Genomic DNA, 22,125 nt, shown 5'->3' on the forward strand with positions numbered 1-22,125 from the left:
ATTCTGAGGACATCCTGCATTGAATAAAAGCAGTATATGTGGATAATAAATATTCTTCTACCTCAATATGACTGTGAAATTGACACAGTCTATGTCAATGACTGGGTCACCTATAGGATTAATACGTTATTACATAGAAGCTCCAAATTTGCCACTGTGGGTTTGGGAGATAAAGATCTACTGATATGCCCATGGGCCTGATGACTCTCATGGATATTGTGTGCCTTTTGTTTTTGTTACCCTTAGGGAGTCTGTGAAGAAATGACATATGAAGAAATTCAGGAAAACTATCCTCTTGAATTTGCTTTGAGAGACCAAGACAAATACAGATACAGATACCCTAAGGGGGAGGTATGCTGCTGTTTTTCTTTCTTTCTTTTTTTTTTTTTTTTTTTTTTTTTTTTTAAGTTAAGAGAGCGTCATGTTTTCTAAGATACTAGGTATCTTGAAGAAAATTGAGTAATATGTTGTTTTCCTTGCCAGGTGGAAGGACTATAGGAGCTTGTAGATCTTATTTAGCCAAAACCTTTTAGCTGAATACACCCTTGATGAAGATTTATGGGTTTTTGGGTTTTAAAATAAATACCATATTTGGAAATATGCCTGGAAGGATTTTCGTATGTTACCATTAATTTTATATTGATAGTTTGGTTGTTTCACAAGGTGGCTGAGCAGGTTTTATTATTATTATTAGACATGCAGCTATATGCTGTCAAGACTATTTATAATTGTCATCTTTGTGTGTGGTAAATGTCACATATCACGTGCATTTTTGTTCAATACTGTGTAAATCTGTAGACACATTGGCTTCCCTTGTAATCTAGCAAGTCTTGCACTTCAGAAACAAAAATGAACCTGCTAGCATTTTTATAAGGAGACTAATATAATTAAACTGAGGCAATTAATGGATAGTCATATGGTCTGTCTTTGTATGCTAAGGATTAGGATTCATGGAAGCAATTAGAACACCTGTTGTGATGTTTCTGAAGAGTGCAGTGGACTTCATTGGTACATAAATGAAGCTTTGGTGCTCTCTTCCATCAATAGTCTGAGTGATCATCATGCCCAGAATAGGTTTGTGATAAAGTGTTTTCTTCTAGATGTGAGTAATCCATTTAGTAATGACACAGTCACTAAACTGAAAAGTTTTTAATCTACTCAAACAAGGACTGTTGGTTTTTTACATCAGTGCTTACTCTGAAAGATTACACTACTCAACAGCCAAAATGCTTCTGAAATAAATGCAGTCAAACTTTACTAATTCTGGGTCACTGAGAACGAAAATGATGCTTAAAATTGTTGATTGGCTCTAATTTTCAAGATATGTTATTGGGTCAGTATATACGAGCCTTGACTTGGGAATGGCGGAGGATAAGTGAGTTATAAAGGGAAGGGATCTCAATTTAAACCAGAAATGACTAAAATACATCTTTGACTGGATCTATGAATAAATCTATGACTGGGTTTGGACAGTACTTGCGTTTTAGGCAAAACAATGAATGATGCAATCTGAAGCTGGTATTGCCTCATACATGATATGAATTGCATCATGGTATTCCTAGAAGTCATGGACGATGCAATCATAACGAAGCTTACATCACTCTGCTGAACAAATTGCCCTATATCAGCTCTAGAAATCATACAGTGTCGTGCTCTCTTATTTGTCAGTGTTTGATTTTGCAAAGGGACACATTTCTGTTTAGCCAAAGTGAGCAGAGATGCCTCGTACCTGTGTGAACAGTGCAGATAACTTCTGCTATGTTTGTGGTGAAGTGACTTTTGCATCACAAAAGCGCAGTATAACCACTATGGTTAAGAAAGCCTATCACCTCTATTTTGGCTGCAAAATTGGAGATCAGGACAAGAGGTGGGCCCCACACATATGCTGCAACACTTGTGCAACAAATCTTCGCCTGTGGTTGAACAGGAAAAGGAAATCTATGCCTTTTGCAGTTCCAATGATTTGGAGAGAGCCAACCGATCATACCAGCAATTGTTACTTCTGCATGGTGCCTCCAGTTGGGAAAGGTGTGTCAAAGAAGAAAAAGTGGACTGTGCATTATCCAAACATTCCATCAGCTATACGCCCCATACCCCACGGAGAAGGACTGCCGGTTCCTGATGCACCAGAATCATTCTCACTTGAGTCAGACGAGGAAGAGGAAGAAGATGAAACTTCTGGTCCTGAACCATCAATGTCACAGGACGCACATTTTCTCCCATCCTCCTCCTCTGAACCACACCTCATAACACAAGGTGAACTGAATGACCTTGTCAGGGATTTGGAACTACCCAAGAGTAAGGCAGAGCTGTTGGGCTCCAGACTATAGCAGTGGAATCTCCTGGCAGGTGATGTTAGGGTTTCCATGTTCCATGACCGTCAAAAAGATCTTGTCCCATTCTTCTTCATGGAAGGTGATCTTGTAGCCTGCAACAACATCGATGGTGTGATGGCAGCCCTCAACATCGTTCATGATCCAGATGAGTGGAGACTGTTCATTGATTCATCGAAGATGAGTCTTAAAGCTGTTTTGCTACATAATGGCAATGTTTTGCCATCAATTCCAGTTGGTCATGCAGTCCATATGAAGGAAACCTATGACAACATGAAACAACTTTTGTGGTGCATAAACTATGACCAACATCAGTGGCAGCTTTGTGGCGATTTGAAGGTTGTTGCTCTCTTGCTTGGTCTACAGACTGGATACACAAAGTACTGCTGTTTTCTCTACGAATGGGATAGTCGTGCAAGAAATTCCCACTCCATCAAGAAAGATTGGCCACTCCGACAATTATTGGAGCCTGGGAGGAAAAGTGTTCAGCATCCACCACTTGTTGAATCAAGGAAGATTTTGTTACCACCCTTACACATCAAGCTGGGTCTGATGAAGAACTTTGTCAAGGCCATTGACAAAACACAAGCAGCTTTCAAGTACCTCCATGGAAAATTTCCAAGGTTAAGTGAAGCTGAGATAAAGGAAGGTGTCTTTGTTGGTCCTCAGATTCGTGAACTTCCTCGAGATGATGCATTTGACCATGCACTGCGTGGCAGGGAAAAGACGGCATGGAAAGCCTTCCAGTTAGTGGCAATAAATTTTCTCGGAAACAACAAGGCAGACAACTACAGGTTGTTGGTGGAAAACCTCCTCAAGGCATACAAAAGCCTTGGTTGCAACATGTCACTAAAGATACATTTTTTGCACTCTCATCTAGATTTTTTTCCACCGAACTGCGGAGGAGTGAGCAACGAGCACAGCGAGCGATTTCACCAGGACATTGCAACAATGGAGAAACGCTATCAAGGCAAATGGAGCCCATCAGTGCTTGCAGACTATTGCTGGACAGTGACAAGAGATGCTCCATTTAATGAATACAAGAGACAAGCCAAGAAGTGCCGAGTAGACACTGAATAGGACTAAACTATGTACATAACTTTTTGCCGTTTGTTTCATAATAAATTTTATTTATATAACCCTTTTGCTGATTTTTAAAGTGTTACATAAACAGGACAGGTGAAATATTATCATGTAAAGCAACCATAAACACATGAGAAGACCTAGGTTTACAATTTATGATTAAAACTCTACTATCTACACAATATACATAGACCTAAAATGTAAAAACTTAAATATCTTAGAAACAGTAGCCAATCAGTTTTTAATTGTCATATTTGAATTCAGCACATCAAAATACATAATAAATAGCACATTTTATCTCTGAAGCAGACGACTTCTCAAAAATTGTAGACCAGTGTTAACAAACCTTTCAAACTGTCTCAATGTTTTTAGTGATTAATGTATTTTGTTAATTTCTCAAAATAAATGTATTTGTTGGTGATAACAGCAAAGCTGAGTCATTCAATATTACCAGGTTGGAATATATTCAGTGTTACTGTTGCCAAAATCAAAATAAATAAAGTTGTAAACGTTCATGCCATTTATATTTTAGCTTTATCATACACACAAGAACTATTAAAAGTATTTGTGTGTGAATTCATTGCTTGAGAAAGCAGCAGGTACAGAGTGGGCGGTGGCAATAAAAATTTCCTTATAGTGTCTTGTCAGTGTGCTTGTAACAGTCAACTTGAGAGACAACCTTTTAGAGGTGACAGGGTAGCTTCTGTGAAAAAGGTGTATAGAGTTTGATAGAGAATGTTATCTTTTCTACGTGTTCAAATCAACAAGCACGATTAGGGCTGTCACTCTCTGTGAAATTCAGTTGTCTTAGTAGAGTGGGACTTATTTTAATAGTAAAGTAAATTTACTATTTTGAATTGTTTTTATTATTTTTTATTTTTGTGTGTAATATGGGTAGAAGATCAACAAATGGACATGAGATGAAAACAAGTTTTAGGGCACGTCTACACTGACAAAGTTACAGCACTGCTCAGAGAGCGCCAAAGGAAAACCACTGTTGTGTATTCACGCTGACAGCTGCCTGCGCAATAGCGTGTTCTCGCTTGCGGTGCTATTCAGAGCAGTGCACTCTGGGCAGCTATCCTACAGAGCACCTCTTTCTCTTTTTCTGCTAAGACTTGTGGGAAGGCGGAAGGAGTTGCGTGGCATCCTGGGTCCTGTTCCAGTGCCACGTGATGTGTTGCTTCGCATCCCAGCAATCCTTGTACTTCCGTCCACATTTGGCGTCAACTTTCAATGGTTTGTGTACTGTGCACCCTGCCCTGCCTCTTTCTGGCTGCAGGAATGGATTCTGAGCTGTTGACATAAATGGTTCTCTAAGAACTTGTGGATCATTGTGGGCGTTTCACAGACATTAACGCAGGCTGGTCTGGAAAGGTGCATGACACACGCATCTTTCGGAACACTGGTCTGTTCAGGAAGCTGCAAGCAGGGACTTTCTTCCTGGACCAGAAGATCACCATAGGGGAAGTTGAAATGCCCATTATGATCCTGGGAGACCCCCGCCTACCCCTTAATGCCGTGGCTCATGAAGCCATACGCAGGGCAACTTGACAGCAGCAAGGAGTGGTTCAACAACAGGCTAAGCAAGTGCAGAATGACTGTGGAGTGTACGTTTGGCTGTTTAAAAGCCCGCTGGTGATGACTGTATGGGAAGCTGGACATGGCCGATGACAATATTCCTATGCTTATAGCCGCATGCTGTAAGCTCCATAATATTTGTGAAGGGAAGGGTGAAAGCTTCACTCAGGGCTGGACCTCAGAGGCTCAATGCCTGGAGGCTGAGTTTGAACAGCCAGAGACCAGGGCTATTAGAGGGGCACAGCGTGGGGCCATAAGGATCAGGGATGCTTTGAGGCAGCAATTTGAAGCTGAAAGCCACTAATATTTGTTGCTATGCTTGGGATTGCAGTACTTGTAATGCTAGGAAGTGATTGGTGCACATGATGCAAGAAGGAGCTTGTAGTGGGGCGGCTGCCCTACTCCTGAGGAACAGAAGTTAAAAGCAGCCCTGGTGAGGGCTGCGGCTGTGAAGAAAGCCTCGGCTGTTTGGGGAGCCAGCCACAGATGCGGCTACGCCCCAATCAGAGCCCAGCTGGCCTTTATAAGAGGGCAGTGGGCCAGGAGCACGCAGAGTGTGTGTGTCTCTCTCTCTCTCTCTCTCTAGCAGTAGAGAGGAAAGGGCCTGGCTGCCTGGAAGCTGAGAGGCTACCAAGACTGGAGCAGGGCTGGGGGAAGGCCAGAGGAGCTGTGGAGCTCCGGCCTAGAAACCTCCCCCCAGGTTGCAGGCCTTGTTAAAGGCTAGAAAAGAGTACTTTCGTTGCAGAGGGGCAGCAGGTCCAAACCCCCCTTGCCGGTGATGAGTGGCATTTACACTGCAGTCTGTCCTAGTGAACAGGGGCTAGGTCGAGACTGGCAGTAGCCATAGTCTGAGGTGAGGTGGGGATAGAGGGTGGGGGTTCCCCGGGGAGGGGAGACCCAGATCTGTGGGGGTACTGTCAGGGGGCAGCACCCCTGAAAGGGGCACAGGGGTCCAGGAGGGACTCGGGGCCTAGCGGCAAGCGGGACACTGGCCGGCAGAGGGCACTCCGGAGGCTGGAAACGCTAATTCCCTGGATGACCAGCAGGAGGCACTGTGCCAGTGAGTCGTTGCCCCGCCACAGGGCTTTAACATTATTGCATGTTGCTTTGCAGTGCTCTTTTTGCTTTCACTTAATAGAAGAATAAATATTGCTTTCAAACCAACACAATTCTTTTTTTGAAAGACAACAACCAAAGGAGAGAATCAAACAAAAAAATTCATCAGCGGGGATGGGGGAATGGAAAGAATGGGGGAATGGAAGGTCTCAAGAGGAGGGAGAGGTCCTAGGACGGCTACTGATTTGTGTATGTCCAGGGATCATACCCAACCTTCTCCTTTGGAGTACGATGCAGCGAGTGCTGTACTTCAGCAGGTCCAAACTGCAGATGGATGGGTGTTGAGTGCAGTGAGTATTGGGAGTCCACACTGCTGGACTGTGAGGAGGAAGGAATGTAATGCTGCGGGTAGAGAGTGGAGCCAGGAGGTTGATAAGAGTGTGTTGGCGGTGTGTGTGGGGAGCGTATGGGAAAGAGTTTTGCAACAGCGGCTGCAGGGGAGGGCAGGTGTGGGGCTGCTCGGTTTGAAGAGCTAGTATTGCCTGGAGCGTGTCCGCTTGGCCATTCCATAACTGTTAAGAGTCGCTCTGTGGCTTCTTTCTAGTGTGCCACATTCTCCTTTGGTTCCCTCTTCTCGCTGTCCTGCCACTCCTTCAATTCCTTTTTCTCGACAGTGGAGTGCATCATAACCTCACGCATAAAGTGCTCCTTAGTTCCTCTTGGACGCTTTCTAATTCTTTACAACCGTTCTGCCGCCAATAACAAAGAAGGAGGCTGTGCTCCCAAAGTCATCTCTGTAAAGTTTAAATGCAACATTTTACAGAAGCAGTATTGTTTGCAACACAGACAACACCGTTTCAGTGCTTTAAAACAGCCACTACACTCACACCTGTCACTAACTGGCTGACCCCAGGCAAGCGCACATAAGTCACAAGACCCCCAGAATGGTGAGTAGCCGCAGGGGCAGGGTAAATCACTGTTCTCGGACCCTGCTGTACACTGGGCATGTTGGCTCTTGGGCACTTGGGGAGAGCCAGCACTGTTGGGGGAGCCTGATAATCATTCCTGTCCCCACACTTTCCACAGGAGGTGATCATTATGGAAGATATCTTACTGCTGAAAGTGAACAGGGACTCAAGGGAGGGTCTTCTCCAAGCCTGCGGCTTCTGCCCTCTGACATCCCCCCTCCTCCTCTCTTCCCCCCCCATGACGGCACAGTGGCGCGGGAAAGTTACAGTGAATGGGGCAAGAAACAAAGCAGCTCTGCCGAGGACCCTGCGGGAGTGGATTTCCCAGTATCTCCACGAGAGTTTCCTGGAGATCTCTGAGGGAGATTCCCGTGAAGTGAAGGAGTGTATCAACAGCCTGTTCCACTGCTCAAACTAGTCATGAGGTGGGAGACAAGCTGCTTTCTACAACCCTCCTGACCCCAACAACTTGCTTCAGCAGTTCCCCAAATCAGATCCACTTATCAGGGGCCTCATCTCCTGCTTGCGCTTTGCCAAGATCTGATTGGCTAGGCTCCTCCAGGGTAGAAAAGAGCTCCTGACTGCATGCATCTCTGGCCTCCGAGACATCCTCTGCCACTGGTTCCCCCACCTCCTCTTCATCCAAGATTGCCTCCTCCTGGTTTGGTCCACTCTTGACTGGCAGTGAAGCCAACGAAGTATCCACAGTGGACTTCACAGTGGAGGTGGGGTCACCACCGAGTATTGCGTCCAGCTCTTTGTAGAATCGGCACCTTGTGGGCGCAGCACCGGAGTGGCGGTTTGTCTCCCACACCTTGTGGTAGGCATTTCGCAGCTCCTTCACTTTGATTCTGCACTGCAGTGGGTCCCGGTCATGGCCCTTTTCTATCATGCATCTAGAAATCTGTCCATAGGTATCATAACGCCGACAGCAGGAGTGCAGCTGTGACTGCACTGCCTCCTCTCCCCAAATGCCAGTGAGGTCCAGCAGCTCAGCATTGCTCCAAGCGGGGGATCGCCTGGTGCATGGAGCAGGCATGGCCACCTGGAAAGATGCGCTGAGACCACTGCATGCATCACCGAGCAAACAGGAAGGGGACTTTCAAATTTGCAAAGGAATGTATGGGGTGGGGCTGATGGTTGGTCCCCTGAGGGCAGGGCAGTAGAGTTCAAACTGATGTGAGATGAGAACAGGGATTGCGGGACACCGCCTGGAGGCCAATCGCAGCGCTGTAATCACCACGGTGTCTACACTGGCACAGCAGCACTGTAACCATGGCGCAGAAAGCGTTACACCTCTCATCGAGGTGGTTTTATTTTAGAGCGTTGCATCTGCGCAGTTTCTGTGCACTAAGTGGCTTGGTGGTGTGTACACCTCAGGAATTACAGTGCTCAAAGTTACTTTACTGCGCACAAACTTGCCATTGTAGATGGTGCCTTAGTCACCACTCACTGGTAACTTACAGGTTTAAAAGGTATATGTTTTTGTTTAAATAATCATTTAGGCATGGGGCACTTTTGTATCAAAGTCAGACTCTAACCTTTTTTTTTTTTTTAAAGACCAATATAGAGCAGCTACATAAATGTTATCACCCTCAGGATCTTCTTGCAGAAGTTAAATAATTGTGGTTAAGATGACCCAAACAAGAAGGGTTATGGTGTTAACTGACTACGGCTATGTCTACACTAGAGATCTTAACAGTGGCACAGCTGTACTGCTGCAGCTGCGTCACTGTAAGTTCTCCCGTGTAGCTGCTCTGTGCTGACAATAATTAAATCACCCCCAACAAGCAGCAGTAGCTGTGTCAGCGCTTCTGTCGGTGAAATTTATGTTGGTCGGGGTCCGGGGGTGGGAGTGTGTGTTTTTTTTCATACCCTGGCCAACAAAAGTTTTCCTGACAAAAGTGCTAGTGTAGAGATTGCCTAAGATGAGACAAAGCTTAGGGTTTTTTAATTTTTAATTTTTAGTTTAATTGAGCAGGCGTAATCCTGAAACTAGGGAAATAACAAAGAAACAAAAACACGCGTTGACTTTGGTCAGTCTTCTTTAGTGTGTGGTTAGTGTTAATCTCTGTTCAGTACAGCATTTTACCACATGCTAAAGTTGCATTGACTTCAAGTTGGCATGCTTAAATGCTGTCCTGAAAAAAGGTGCTTTTCTGAATCGGAGTAAAAAAATGTAAGATGGAAGAGAACCTAGCAACCAAATTAGTAATGAAAGGTTTGGTATTTCCCATTGGAAGGATCAGGCCATAAATTACCAGCATAGGATATCCCATGAATGGGAAACTGAAGTTAAAAAACAAACTAACCAAAAAAGTATGAGTAAGAGTACATCAAAGTATAGAAGTTCATGCAAATAGAGGGAATTTTCAGATAAATATTAATAGTAAAATTCTATATTTGAGAGGGTTGAGTGATAATTTGGCTTCAGAGATGATGGCAAATGAGTAAACCACTTCCTCTACAGAGCAAAAAAAATTGTAAACTTTTTTTATTTTTCTTTCGTGGAGTGCACTATATAGATGTAGGACCTCCTTTCTGGTCAATAGCCTGTCTTAATAAAATGTTTATAAAACAACTAGCATTAGTTGTTCCTTCTGACTGTGCAGTAATTCCTGCCTAAGTAAGCCTCTGACTGCTCAATATGCTTTTGTTTTCCAGTCATATGAAGATCTCGTTCAGAGATTGGAGCCAGTAATCATGGAGCTGGAAAGGCAGGAAAATGTGCTTGTTATATGTCATCAAGCAGTTATGCGCTGTCTGCTTGCTTACTTTCTGGACAAGACTGCAGGTATATGCCCTTAATCAGTATTGATGTTTTAATACAATGGGTCCACCTTAGCCTTGCAAATGGTCTTGGCAACTTATGCAGCCCAGGCACAAAGCTCACCCTTCCCTTGATGCGATGTTAATGTCACACAAATTCTAACATGATAATTTACTTCCCCTGGGTGAATAGGCAAGTTGAATTTTTTTTCATGGCTGACCAACCTTTCTGCATGCCTGGTGTGTGATTTATATTTAACAATTCCTGTCTTTGAATACACAAATGTTTTTTTGCTCAACCAAAAAACAGGTCTCAGTGTCACTTAGGAAGAAAAGCTTTTTAAATAGTTTTAATATAACAAACATTACAGCTAAGTGAATTTTCTTGTTCCCAGTGTTTCATATGTATTTTTGTTTTTCAATTTCTCAGAACAACTGCCTTATCTCAAGTGCCCACTCCATAGTGTCTTAAAGCTAACCCCAGTGGCTTATGGTAAGTTAAAACATTTTTTTTGTAAACATGCTATTATCAAATTCCACCCTTGATTTTATTAAAATAAAGATACATAAAGTGAAGTCCTTTCCAGTATAACTTTAGGGAGAAGTCCTTATTTAATTTTCTTTCCCAATATCAATAAAATTATTTAGTCAAAACACATTTTTGTGAAACATCTTTACAAATTTCCTTTATTGGAAAAATAAATAGTTAAATCTATAAATGCTGAGGGCCAAATTCTGTCCTTATATATTCATGTAACTCCCTTCCAAATTAATGGGTGTGTGCATATATGTATTTGTGTGTTTTGATTACACCAGAAAAGTGTATAATAATGAAGATATGAAAATACCAATTTGTGTGTGTGTGTGTGGACACTTTCTTGTGTGTATTTCATTAATTTAGTCCAGATGATATTTCACCAACTTAACCAGCAAGCAAACCTTGACTATGTTTGTACTGTGCCAGCTCTAGGGGACCCCAATGCTGGTTGGGTCTTTTGGGCACTGATTTAATATCCCTGCTAATTAAAAATAAGCAAGTGAAATTCTGAAGGTTGCTCATAAAATGGAAGTTTGGTAATTGTCAAACTTTACCCCCAAAGAGTCTGCTGGTTGTTTTTTCTGAGGTATTTATTTATGGTCTCTTTCTTTAAAAAAAAAAAAAAAAATTAAAATAAAATAAAATAAAATTTCTTCTTTCCTGGCTGTGTCTTCATTAACAATTATTACTGTTAGATTGTTTTTCAGCAAATCTGAACTCTTAGATTTACCAGAAGTCTACAGAATACAAGAAATAAAATTCAATAAATTCTAGAGTGGTTTTTCAGACACAGTTCATAAACTCATTACTACTAAGATTAAGTGCATCTCAACCCGGATTCAGCATGTCTTATTTTAATATGCATCATTACATTGTCCTTAGAATAGTTGTTTAATTTTACACAGTGATGGCTAATCACTGTTCAGAAGATTAATTGTAAAAAAATTTCTCACGATTTATCTGGGAACAAGTTACCAAAAAATCATTTGACAATTTAACTACACGATGGAATTCAAATGGCAAAGGCTAAACGATATATATATCCAATTTAAACAAAAACAAACCCAAATTGGCTTCTGTTCAGATGTAAGTAAGATTAAGGAAATAGTTGTTAAAAACCAAGGGAATTCATATCTGGAAAAAAGAGATTTTTATAGACTTCATAACAGTGATCTAAAATATTCTTGCTTTTTAAACAAGCTAAGAGAACTCTTCACTTTAGTGACACCTGGTGTCCAAAATCATTTATAACAAGTTGCAAGGCAGATGTGCTGGGAGTTCTGATATTTAAAAATATCTTAACAGAGAAGGAAGGCATCTTGTACAAGTTACCAGTCCCAAACTATTCTAGTGTTTCATATAGAAATTGTACTGAACTGTTAAGTGATTTTGAGTACTTTGTAGTCTGTATTTGGACATTGGACCTGAATGTTATTAACAGTATTTTAAGATACCAGATAGGAAAACAGAATTAACATTGAGACCCCCTCTAGCTCCTATTGACTAAAATAGGAGGAAGGCTGTGCTTATGAGGATGGATTTTTGTATTTGTATGACTGATAGGTGCAGCATAACCTACTTTTTAGTAAATTCACCAACTGAAACCATGACATTTGTCTTCAGAAGTTAAAATATATAAATATTTTAATTTGTTAATATTTCTGGGAAACTAATATTGATGTGTCACTTGGATTCCATGAGACAAGATGTGAAAAAGCATGAGATATTTAATAACCATGTGTGTTTCATGTGTTTGGGAAACCTTTGTCCCCTAGTAAGTTGTCATTACCTAGTGCTTTGAACTTAACATGTCTTAGTCCCTTTCTTATGTGTGTAATTGTACTATGTTAGTTCCCATAAGTACTTGCTATGTGTCAGATCATTCCCCAAGAATCCTACTTGGCAGTGTGTTCATCCCTAGTGACTAGTGGGGATGGACAGATGGGTTATGCTTATTATCTTAACACTCCCCTACAATGCACTCCGAGGCAGCTGCTTAAAAGTTAACCATCTGATGCTATATTATCTTCGATACAAAATTCTGTGATTTTGGACCCCCCTTTAAGGAGATGAGGCAGGGAGTCTGGGGCTCTGAGAGAATCTCTCAGTTAATGGCAGGGAAGCAGAAGGCTCAGAAACCTCTGTGGAAATAGTTTTAGAATCGAACAGTTCCCCAACAGTTGCACATATTACTCCTGGGGGGATTTTGTGCCAAAAAAAATAAAAATTCTATGCACAATATTTTAAAATTCTGCGTATTTTATTTGTCAAAATAACACAATATAATCAAGCCAGTTTCAAGTATTTTGGTAATTTATTTAAAAATATCTGTCAACAAGTATGTCTGTAACAATGGAGACAACAAAAATCCAGAAAATGTTTTTGACAAATAGATTCCTTACTAGTTATATTAGTATAGAACTTTAAGTAATAATTCATTTAAACTACAATACAGAAATGTATTTCCTGCACCCCTCAGAAGCAATGTAAAGGCTTGGGGGAGTCAGGAGTAATGGAGGAGCTAAGGAAGAGGGAAGTAACTGCTGGAAAGAAGCCCGGGAGTGAACCTGGAGGGCTGTTGGGTATGGGTGGGAGAAGAATGGAACAGTTTGGTTTTTGGGGGGAGGGATTGTTAGAGAGTTGGGGAGTCTCACCTATGCAGACTCTGTCTGACTCCTAACTTTTCCCATTCAATCAGGCACATCTGCCCCATCCCCATGTGTCTCTGCGCCTTCACTCAGCCACCATTCCTCTCGAATCCCCATGTACCCCTGCATCCTCACTCCCATTCAGCCCCTGCCCCAGTCTATCCCCCCACTAGCCCTTCTGAACCTCAGTCTGTCAGCACCCTCGCTCTGTCCATCCCCCTCCATGTTCTGTGCCTCCTCACCTGGTCCCATTGGCAGGGCGCTGTGTGGAACACAGCCTCGTCTCCTCCCTATTGGCAGAGGGCTGCTCCCACCCAGAATCAGTTGCCCTCTGTTTGGGTGCCAGAGCAGCCCCTGGTGGGCAAAAGGTGTAACTGCAGCACCTCTCCAGCAGAATGTATTTTCTTCAGAGAAAAAAATTCTGTGGGGAGCATGTGCACAGTAGTGCAGAATTCCCACAGGAGTAAAATATCAGGGGTTTGAACCCTTTGCTGCTTGTATGTGGGGACGAGAGTGCCAGTGGAAAAATTAATAGGGTTCTTCCTTGAGGAACAGAGTTTCACCCCTGGCCCTTTTAATGGGGTTTTCTGCAGGATATGGCCAACTGGCCCAGTGTATTCTCTCATTACTAGTTGCAAATGGGTTTCTCAATATTAGCCTTGGTCTACACTATGAGTTTAGGTTGAATTTAGCAGCGTTAGATTGATTTAACCCTGCACTCGTCCACAAGACGAAGCCGTTATTTTCGACTTAAAGGGCCGTTCAAATCAATTTCGGTACTCCTCCCCCGACAAGGGGATTAGCGCTGAAATCGACCTTGCCGGGTCGAATTTGGGGTAGTGTGGTCGAATTCGACAGTATTGGCCTCCGGGAGCTATCCCAGAGTGCTCCATTGTGACCGCTCTGGACAGCCCTCTCAACTCCGATGCACTGGCCAGGTAGACAAGAAAAGGCACGCGAACTTTTGAATCTCATTTCCTGTTTGGCCAGCGTGGCGATCTGCAAGTGAGTGCAGATCTCATCAGCAGAGGTGACCATGATGGAGTCCCAGAGTCACAAAAGAGCTCCAGCATGGACCGAACAGGAGATGTGGGATCCGATCGCTTTATAGGGAGACAAATCCGTGCTATCAGAATTCCGTTCCAAGAGATGAAATGCCCAAACATTTGAAAAAATCTCCAAGGGCATGAAGGACAGAGGCTATAACAGGGACCTGCAGAAGTGCTGCGTGAAACTTAAGGAGCTGTCGCAAGCCTACCGAAAAACCAGAGAGACAAACGGCTGCTCTGGGTCAGAGCCCCAGACATGCCGCTTCTATGATGAGCTGCATGCCATGCTAGGGGGTGCAGCCACCACTACCACACCCCTGTGCTTTGACTCCGTCAATGGAATAGCATGCAACAGGGATGCGGGTTTTGGGGATGAGAAAGATAGCTCACAGCAAGGAAGCAGAGAAACCGTTTTCCCTGACAGCCAGGAACTGTTTCTCACCCTGGACCTGGAGTCAGTACCCCAGGAACCCACCCAAGGCTGCCTCCCGGACCCACCAGGTGGAGAAGGGACCTCTGGTGAGTGTACCTTTGTAAATATTATACATGGTTTAAAAGCAAGCGTGTTTCATGGTTAATTTGCCCTGGCTTTCGCAGTAGGTACAGCTACTGGAAAAATCCGTTAACGTGTCTGGGGATGGAGTGGAAATCCTCCAGGGACATCTCCATAAAGCTCTCCTAGATGTACTCCAAAAACCTTTGCAAAAGGTTTCTGGAGAGGGCAGCCTTGTTCTGTCCTCCATGGTAGGACACTTTACCACGCCAGGCCAGTAGCACATAGTCTGGAATCATTGCATAACAAAGCATGGCAGCATATGGTCCCAGCGTTTGCTGGCATTCAAACAGCATCCGTTCTTTATCTCTCTGTGTTACCCTCAAGAGAGTGATATCATTCCTGGTCACCTGGTTGAAATAGGGTGATTTTATTAAGGGGACATTGAGGTGCCTGTTCCTGCTGGGCTGTTTGCTGTGGCTGAACAGAAATGTTCCCCGCTGTTAGCCACTCGGTGGAGGGAGGGGTGAAGCGATCATCCCAGAGACTTGGGTGTGTGTGTGGAGGGGGTTTAGTTGGGTTTGTGCTGCACGTTAACCCGAAAACCTCAGCCCCTCCTCCTTTTAAATGGCCAACCCAACGGCTGCTTGGTATGGGAAATGAGGGCGCTGCTGTTTGAAATCATTCTCACATGTAATGAAGGTTAAAGAAGCCAAAAGACTGTGTCTTACCATGGCTGCCTGCAAGCCAAATTCTGTTGCCCGGCCCTGTATGAAAGATCTCTCACACCAAACCGGCATACCCTCAATAAGAGGCAAAATGCGACCTTGTACCGAAAGCACATGTGCTATGTAATGTTAACAGCAAGGTTTACCATGAAAGAGTCTATCCGTTGTCCTCTAAAATGTGTGTTTTTAATTACCACTCTCCCTTTTTTTTTCCTCCACCAGCTGCAAATGTTTCAACGCTCACACTATCTTCTCCTTCCTAGAGGCTAGCGAAGATTAGAAGGTGAAAAAAATGCACTCACGATGAAATGTTCTCTGAGCTCATGCAGTCCTCCCACACTGAAAGAGCCCCACAGAATGCGTGGAGGCAGACAATGTCAGAGTCCAGGAAAGCACAATATGAATGTGAGGACAAGTGGCAGGCTGAAGATAATAAGTGGCGGGCCTAAGAAGATAGGTGGCGTCATTCAACCACCATTCTGCACTTGCTCAGCCTGTAGTTGAACCTGCCCCATTAACACCACGATCTCCATATTGCCGGGGCCCGTACTTTGAGAGAAGTTTGTGTCCATGTCCTCATCACTCTCGTCACCGTGCTGCCGTTGCCTCCTTGCCTGGTTTTGCTTTTGCAGGTTCTGGTTCTGCATATACTTCAGGATAATGCGCGTGGTGTTTACAGTGCTCATAATTGCGGCAGTGATATGAGCAGGCTCCATGCTTGCTGTACTATGGTGTCTGTGCTGAAAAAAGGCGCGAAACGATTGTCTGCTGTTGCTCAGATGGAGGGGTGAGCGACTGATGACATGGCTTATGCTCAAACCACTGAGCTATCCCTCCTCCCACTATTCATGGAGGGGGGAGCAAATGAACACAAAACAAATCTGGTCTCTTTATTGTTTTGATCCACTTCATCTCTCTTATACATCTTAGGCTGGCAGCAGACGGTGCAGTATGACTGCTAGCCATTGTCGGCTTCTGGCTGCTCACCAGAAGATGGTGCAGTACGACTGCTGGGCATTGTTGTTTCCCATTTATGTCCAGGTGCCCCCGGCTGACCTCACGGAGGCCAGCCAGGAGCACACACATCTGCCCAGGTGCTCCAGGTCGGCTAAAAGAGCACCCAGGAGACGACGATGACGGCTACCAGTCATAATGCACCGTCTGCTGCCAAAAGGCAATGAGCTGCTGCTGTATAGCAATGCAGTACCATGTTTGGCAGCACCCAGGAGACATATGGTGACGGTGAGCTGAGCGGGCTCCATGCTTGCCGTGGTATGTCGTCTGCACGGGTAACCCAGGAAAAAAGGCGAGAAATGATGTATTGCTGTTGCTTTCGGGGGGAGGGGAGTGACGACATTTACCCAAAACCACCTGCGACAATGTTTTTGCCCCATCAGGCATTTGGAGCTCAACCCAGAATTCCAATGGGCGGTGGAGACTGTGGGATAGCTACCCACAGTACAATGCTCCGGAAGTCGATGCTAGCCTCGGTACTGTGGATGCACTCCGCGGAGTTAATGGTCTTAAGTGGGGGGACACACAATCAACTGTATAAAATCGATTTCTAAAAAATCGACTTCTATAAATTTGACCTAATTTCGTAGTGTAGACATACCTTAGTAAAAAAAAATCCTCCTCTAAGGAACGGTACAAATTTGTACCATCCTGACTGTTGATGTAGCTTTAATTTTTGGAAGTAGGGTGGATTTCTGCTTGACTTGCATTTGGGGAAAGAATGCATTATAACTTCTCTGATTTACTGTAATTAGTAAGTGAACAGACTAATTAGAACACACATAATAATGCATCACAAATGGTACTTTGCTTTAATGTTGTGTGAGGCTTGAGAGCATATACTAATAGATATTTTGTAGTGTATTTCATAAAAATAATGCCTTAGTAATATGAGACCTGAACTACAGCCATTGGTTATTAAACATAGCTGAGGAGTGAGGACAGACCACCAAATTATGGCGAGTGCAGATTTTTTTTTTTTTTTTTTTTAAATGCACTGGATAGTCACTAGTCTGTAAATGGATCAGTTTTTGCTGGAGGCATCTGTTAAAACCAACCCAGCATGAGAGGCAAATATGGCTTTCCTACTTTCTCTGAGCTTACTGGCTCATCCAATAGGAAAAAAATTGGCTTTTTCCCCAGAGGTTAGCTTTAGATTTCCATTTATATAAATTGTTAAAATGTTAGGTAAATTTAATAATAATTTAATAGCCTTGCCTGTGCCAGCCTTAGTAATGTGGGCTTTTAAAAATCTGAAATATACATGCATTCGGTCACATTCACCGTTATTAAGAGTTTGAGGTCAGTATTTATCTTCTGCATTACAATGTGATGCTAAGGCTAAAAATATTCCAGAAAACAGAAGTGGATGTGAAATTTTATGATTGTGTGTATGCCTATCATCATTTTTGAGGGTTTTTGAACAAAGTGAATTACTTAGTTTCCTTGTCTTGTTAAAAGTAAGAAGAAGAATGTGAGGTTGAAGATAGTGAGAACTGGATTAATCACCAAACTGGGATAAATACTAAATCCACTGGGGTTGGTTCATTGTGAGGCCAAGGACAATCAGAACTTAGCAAAGGAATTCCAAGTAAAAGCTAAGAGGTGGAGGGAAAGACGGGAATAATCTTTTAAAGTTAGATCACATATTTACTGTAACTTTTTTTTTTAAAAAGCAACACAGTTTTAGAAACATTAATTGCTTATCTGGTTAATTTCTCTCAACAGGTTGTAAGGTGGAATCTATATTCCTGAACATTGAAGCTGTAAACACACACAGAGATAAACCAGAGGTAGGACAAGTGTTCAATACAAATACCTTAATACATTGCATTTTCTGAGATGATTATCATAAAAAAAAGTCTATTTCCCAGATTTAGAATTAATTTGTTACAATTGCTGAGCATATTTAACTTTACACACCAACTTTGTGTAACCAGTACGTTACTCATCTGGGTATTGTTTTCTAGATAAGTTTGTGAAAAGAAATGTTACATTTCAGACATAAAGGTAAACTCTGGCTCTTGCATTCAGAAATATCAACTGTGTGTACATAGTGTTACTAAGTCAATGCCTTTTATATTTTTATGTTAGAAAACACAAATGCCAAAGACTTAGTAATGATCAAAGCAATGAATAAGCTATTCAGTCTGTTAGGAACAAGCTTATCATGCATCTATTTCACTTTCCAAGTGCATGATAATGTATTTTAAACATTAGAGGAAAATTTTGTTTGAGCTCTTTTTCCAGTTTGGAATTGGCATAGTTCCCCATGCATTTCCAAAACGTGCAAGAACTGTTGGTAGTAGGGATTAATGAAGTCTCTCTTGCTTTAGGCTGACTGCAATTACAGGGCTTTGTCTATACTGAGAATTTTTATCAATGCTAGCCAATGGTGGGAACACTAGCACAGAGAAGGAACGGGTGTTTTTATATCTGTCATCTTGTCCACCTCAAAGCAAGCCCAGCCAACTGAGACTTCATCTTTTCACTGCAGAAGATAGGGGTGTGTTTACACTGAGATACCTAAGTTGAGATATCTTAGTGGATGTAGCTAGTCAAGGTCAACCCGTATACCCCCCCAGTGGCTTGTATGTGTGTAATGTGTAAGCAGAGTTAGGAAGTCAGGCTTGTGGTAACTTATTGCATTCTTGCTGAATCAGAGTATGAGATGCTGTGTGGTGCCATAGCATTCTATAGTAACATGAGTTTGGATCGACCATATTACTCCCAAAAGGCTCTGCCATTGATGGATTATAAAAGCTTACCCAAACTTGATATGCATGGTGCTTATGCTACAAGCTTTTGTGTCTACGCTTTGTCTCCCTTGAAGTAAATCGGCTACCATTGCAAAGAATAATATGGGTAGAGTTGAGGCGAATGGATTAGTGCAGTATAGTCAATTTATATTATAGTGAGAAGTTGGGATTTGTGGTATTGATCAGGGCCATACGTGTGTGAAGATATGAGTTTTTGTATGTATGTGTGCATGGAAATGATGTGTGTGTAATATGATTTATATATATGGCTTTTTTGTGACTAATCAGTTTATTGCATGCTGTTTGCTACCGGGCTTTGCAAGAAGTTTTATTATCTTAGTTACACTGAGTTGACAAAACATTGGTTTCAGTAGCGATTCTAGTCAAGTGCTTTCATTTATGGATGTTTTTTTTACCATGTTTAGGCTTCACTGCTTTCATTACTTCTTTCCCTTTGTGTATTACATTTTACCAGATTTTTAATTTATTCTTGTTGATGCAGCTTGCATATTATGCTGAAAGCCACTTAATAGGAACAGAGTGTAAATAATGGGATGCTTTCTGGCAAACACTTCACCTCACCCATCAGATGGAATATTAAACAATTCTGACGAATTGAACATGTTCTTTACCACCAAAATGACATCCTTATGTGCCCCTTTGTGAATATCCTTATTTTCAAGCCATGACTTTTTCAGTGATGATCCATCTGCAGTTCAGATGAAGAGCTGCTGATTAACCTCAGTCTGCCACAGTGTCTTACAGCATGCCACATATTTTTGGGAATATTTATTATGATGTTAGCTTATTAAAAATGTTTATTTGGGACAAAAACCTGTTGAGTCACCGCATTAGCTCTAAATGTTATAATTATGGTTACCTGAGCACCTAATGCTGTTACTTAGAACCTTTTGACCTGAAATGCTTGACAAACTACACATCTGGTACTGCTGAAATGTAATCATGTTTGGGGAGAAGGGCAGAAGTCAGGCAACAACTGTACAGTAGTGAAATTAGTGGAAAAAATTGACAAAGGATAGCAGGGTAAACCTGAGTTTTTTTTCAGGGAAGACCCATGGGGATTTTATTACCCATAGAGAGTCACAGACGGGACCTGTATTTGAGATGTCTTCTGAAAGACCCACACTGAGTAAACTTCGTAGTATACAGTTAAACTAACTAGGCAGGATGAAAGGCTAAGTTGATTAGGTCAGGATTAGAGTGTGGTATAGAGTATAAAATATTTCCTTTATGCTATCTGTGTAAATGGGAACTGCTATTGTAAAATCTAATTTTAAAATACTCTTTATTAAAGCTGAACAACTGTAGTATTTAATTTTAAAAAATTACCATTACAAACAAAATACTTTCCTAATAATTGTACTGTGTGCGCCTTAGATATAAATTCCATATCAATACATAAGGCATGCTATAGTGCATAGCAGATGTTGAAAAAACTGTTTTAAAATACTTTATGTACTCTAAGAAAAATTCAAGACTGTCATTTTTACATTGCAAAAATACATATAAAGGAGTAGAATAACTGACTTTCCCGTGTTTTCTATAATAAAGATGATCTATCTGAATTTGGACTGCAGATTTGACTGGTCATGTACAGTAGCATCAGATTTGTAATGACTTCAGTCTCAATCTGGATAGGATGAAGGAGGAGTGATCTTTGTTTTTTCCCATAATAAATCTTATGGAACTACTTCAACAATCATTTGAGTTCTCTCTCTGATGTTTTGGATTTTATTTCAGAAAGCAAGTTTAATGCCTTTGTGTGGCAGGAAAATCTATTTCCTTTGCTACATATCTTAGTCCATAAATTAGAGATTCATTGCAAAAACTCATTTTAGATTATTTCAGTTAATTCAGTTTTTATCATAAAAATAAAAGAGAAATTTGCTCACCCTAACACAGAATCAGGGAAGTGAACAAAGAGAGAAACATGTAACCCAAATGCCCAAAGCCTTTTTTTTAAATGGAAAATATATTTTTGGAATTGAAATGGCTTTGGTTTGAAGAATGAATTGATCTTTCAAACTGAATCTGAATGCACATCATTTGGTTTTTATTTAAAGTAGTAGGTAGGGTACTAGGTTAGCAGGTACTTTGTTTGAATTTAGTGATACTGTTGTAGGCCCCCAACTTGAGCTGCATGGGTGCAGCCAACATCAGGCTTATCAGCTAAACTGTCTTGGAACACCCTTGGAACGCGTGCTGCATTGAACATGGGCAATACTGTACACCTTCTGCAAAAGAATCAGACGTCTACCCATAGGTACCATTTTAGTCTTGGAGGAGGGATTTTGTCATAACTCACTGCATCAGGTGTAGTTTTTGTGTTCTAAACTAGCTATATTACAAGTAAAGTGAAGATCATGCTATGGGAATGCAGTGTACGGCTCTAGTTCAGGAAAGTATTGCTATTCAGAGAAACCAGTTTATATACTCAACTCCTATTGAAATCAAGTATGTGCTCAGTGGTTTTCCTGGGTAGGAATAGATTTAAGCACATGCTTAAGAGTTTTCCTGATTGGGGCCTATAATAGGAATCCTCTACATGTGAATAACTGAAGTGTTACAAATAAGATTTATGTAGGATTGATGGTTATTTTATATAAGTTGTGCTGCTGTATGTTCTAATGCATTAAAAAGCTGTTACTTCACTGAATTTTCTGAGTGAAAAATCTTCTGTTGAAGTGCAGCTGTGTACTTGTGAAGGAATCTGATTGATATTTTACTGCTGCTTATTGCTGCATGATAAATATTCTCCTCTGTATTTTTATTATTATACAGAATGTAGACATTTCCAGACCTCCCGAGGAAGCCCTTGTAACAGTCCCTGCTCACCAGTGAACCCGTGTCCAGATCAGCTATCAAACGCGTGGTGCTGTTTTCATCCTATTACTTTAAAATACATCTTTAAAAAAATCATTCCAATCACTTTGAAATCAATTACAAAAATAATATTTAAATCATTGTACAGCACATAACGTCTAAAATTGTCTAGGCATAGTGAAACTGTATTATACTAATTCAGTTGAACCTTAATTGGCTGCTGTTTGCTGTTTTTTTTTTTTTTTTTTAAGATTTCTATAAT

The 22,125-nt window shown here is 41.7% G+C and overlaps 1 protein-coding gene across 7 annotated transcripts in view; it reads left to right on the top strand.

Annotated features, from left to right (window-relative positions):
* Positions 1–22,125, top strand: part of PFKFB4 (6-phosphofructo-2-kinase/fructose-2,6-biphosphatase 4) — a 95,425-nt gene that overhangs the window by 67,224 nt on the left and 6,076 nt on the right. For 5 of the 7 annotated variants that reach the window (XM_054034065.1, XM_054034067.1, XM_054034062.1 and 2 more), the window contains 5 exons: positions 247–351; positions 9,686–9,815; positions 10,221–10,283; positions 17,989–18,053; positions 20,086–21,214. In XM_054034065.1, coding sequence (XP_053890040.1) covers positions 247–351; positions 9,686–9,815; positions 10,221–10,283; positions 17,989–18,053; positions 20,086–20,169 — 447 coding nt within the window. In that variant the 3' untranslated portion in view covers positions 20,170–21,214. Of the gene's footprint in view, positions 1–246; positions 352–9,685; positions 9,816–10,220; positions 10,284–17,988; positions 18,054–20,085; positions 21,215–21,821; positions 21,913–22,125 lie in introns of those variants that run through there. The other 2 variants (XM_054034063.1, XM_054034064.1) reach the window with 2 other exon arrangements.

The sequence above is a fragment of the Malaclemys terrapin genome, chromosome 7 (assembly GCF_027887155.1).
Source record: "Malaclemys terrapin pileata isolate rMalTer1 chromosome 7, rMalTer1.hap1, whole genome shotgun sequence".
Taxonomy (NCBI): Eukaryota; Metazoa; Chordata; order Testudines; family Emydidae; genus Malaclemys; species Malaclemys terrapin.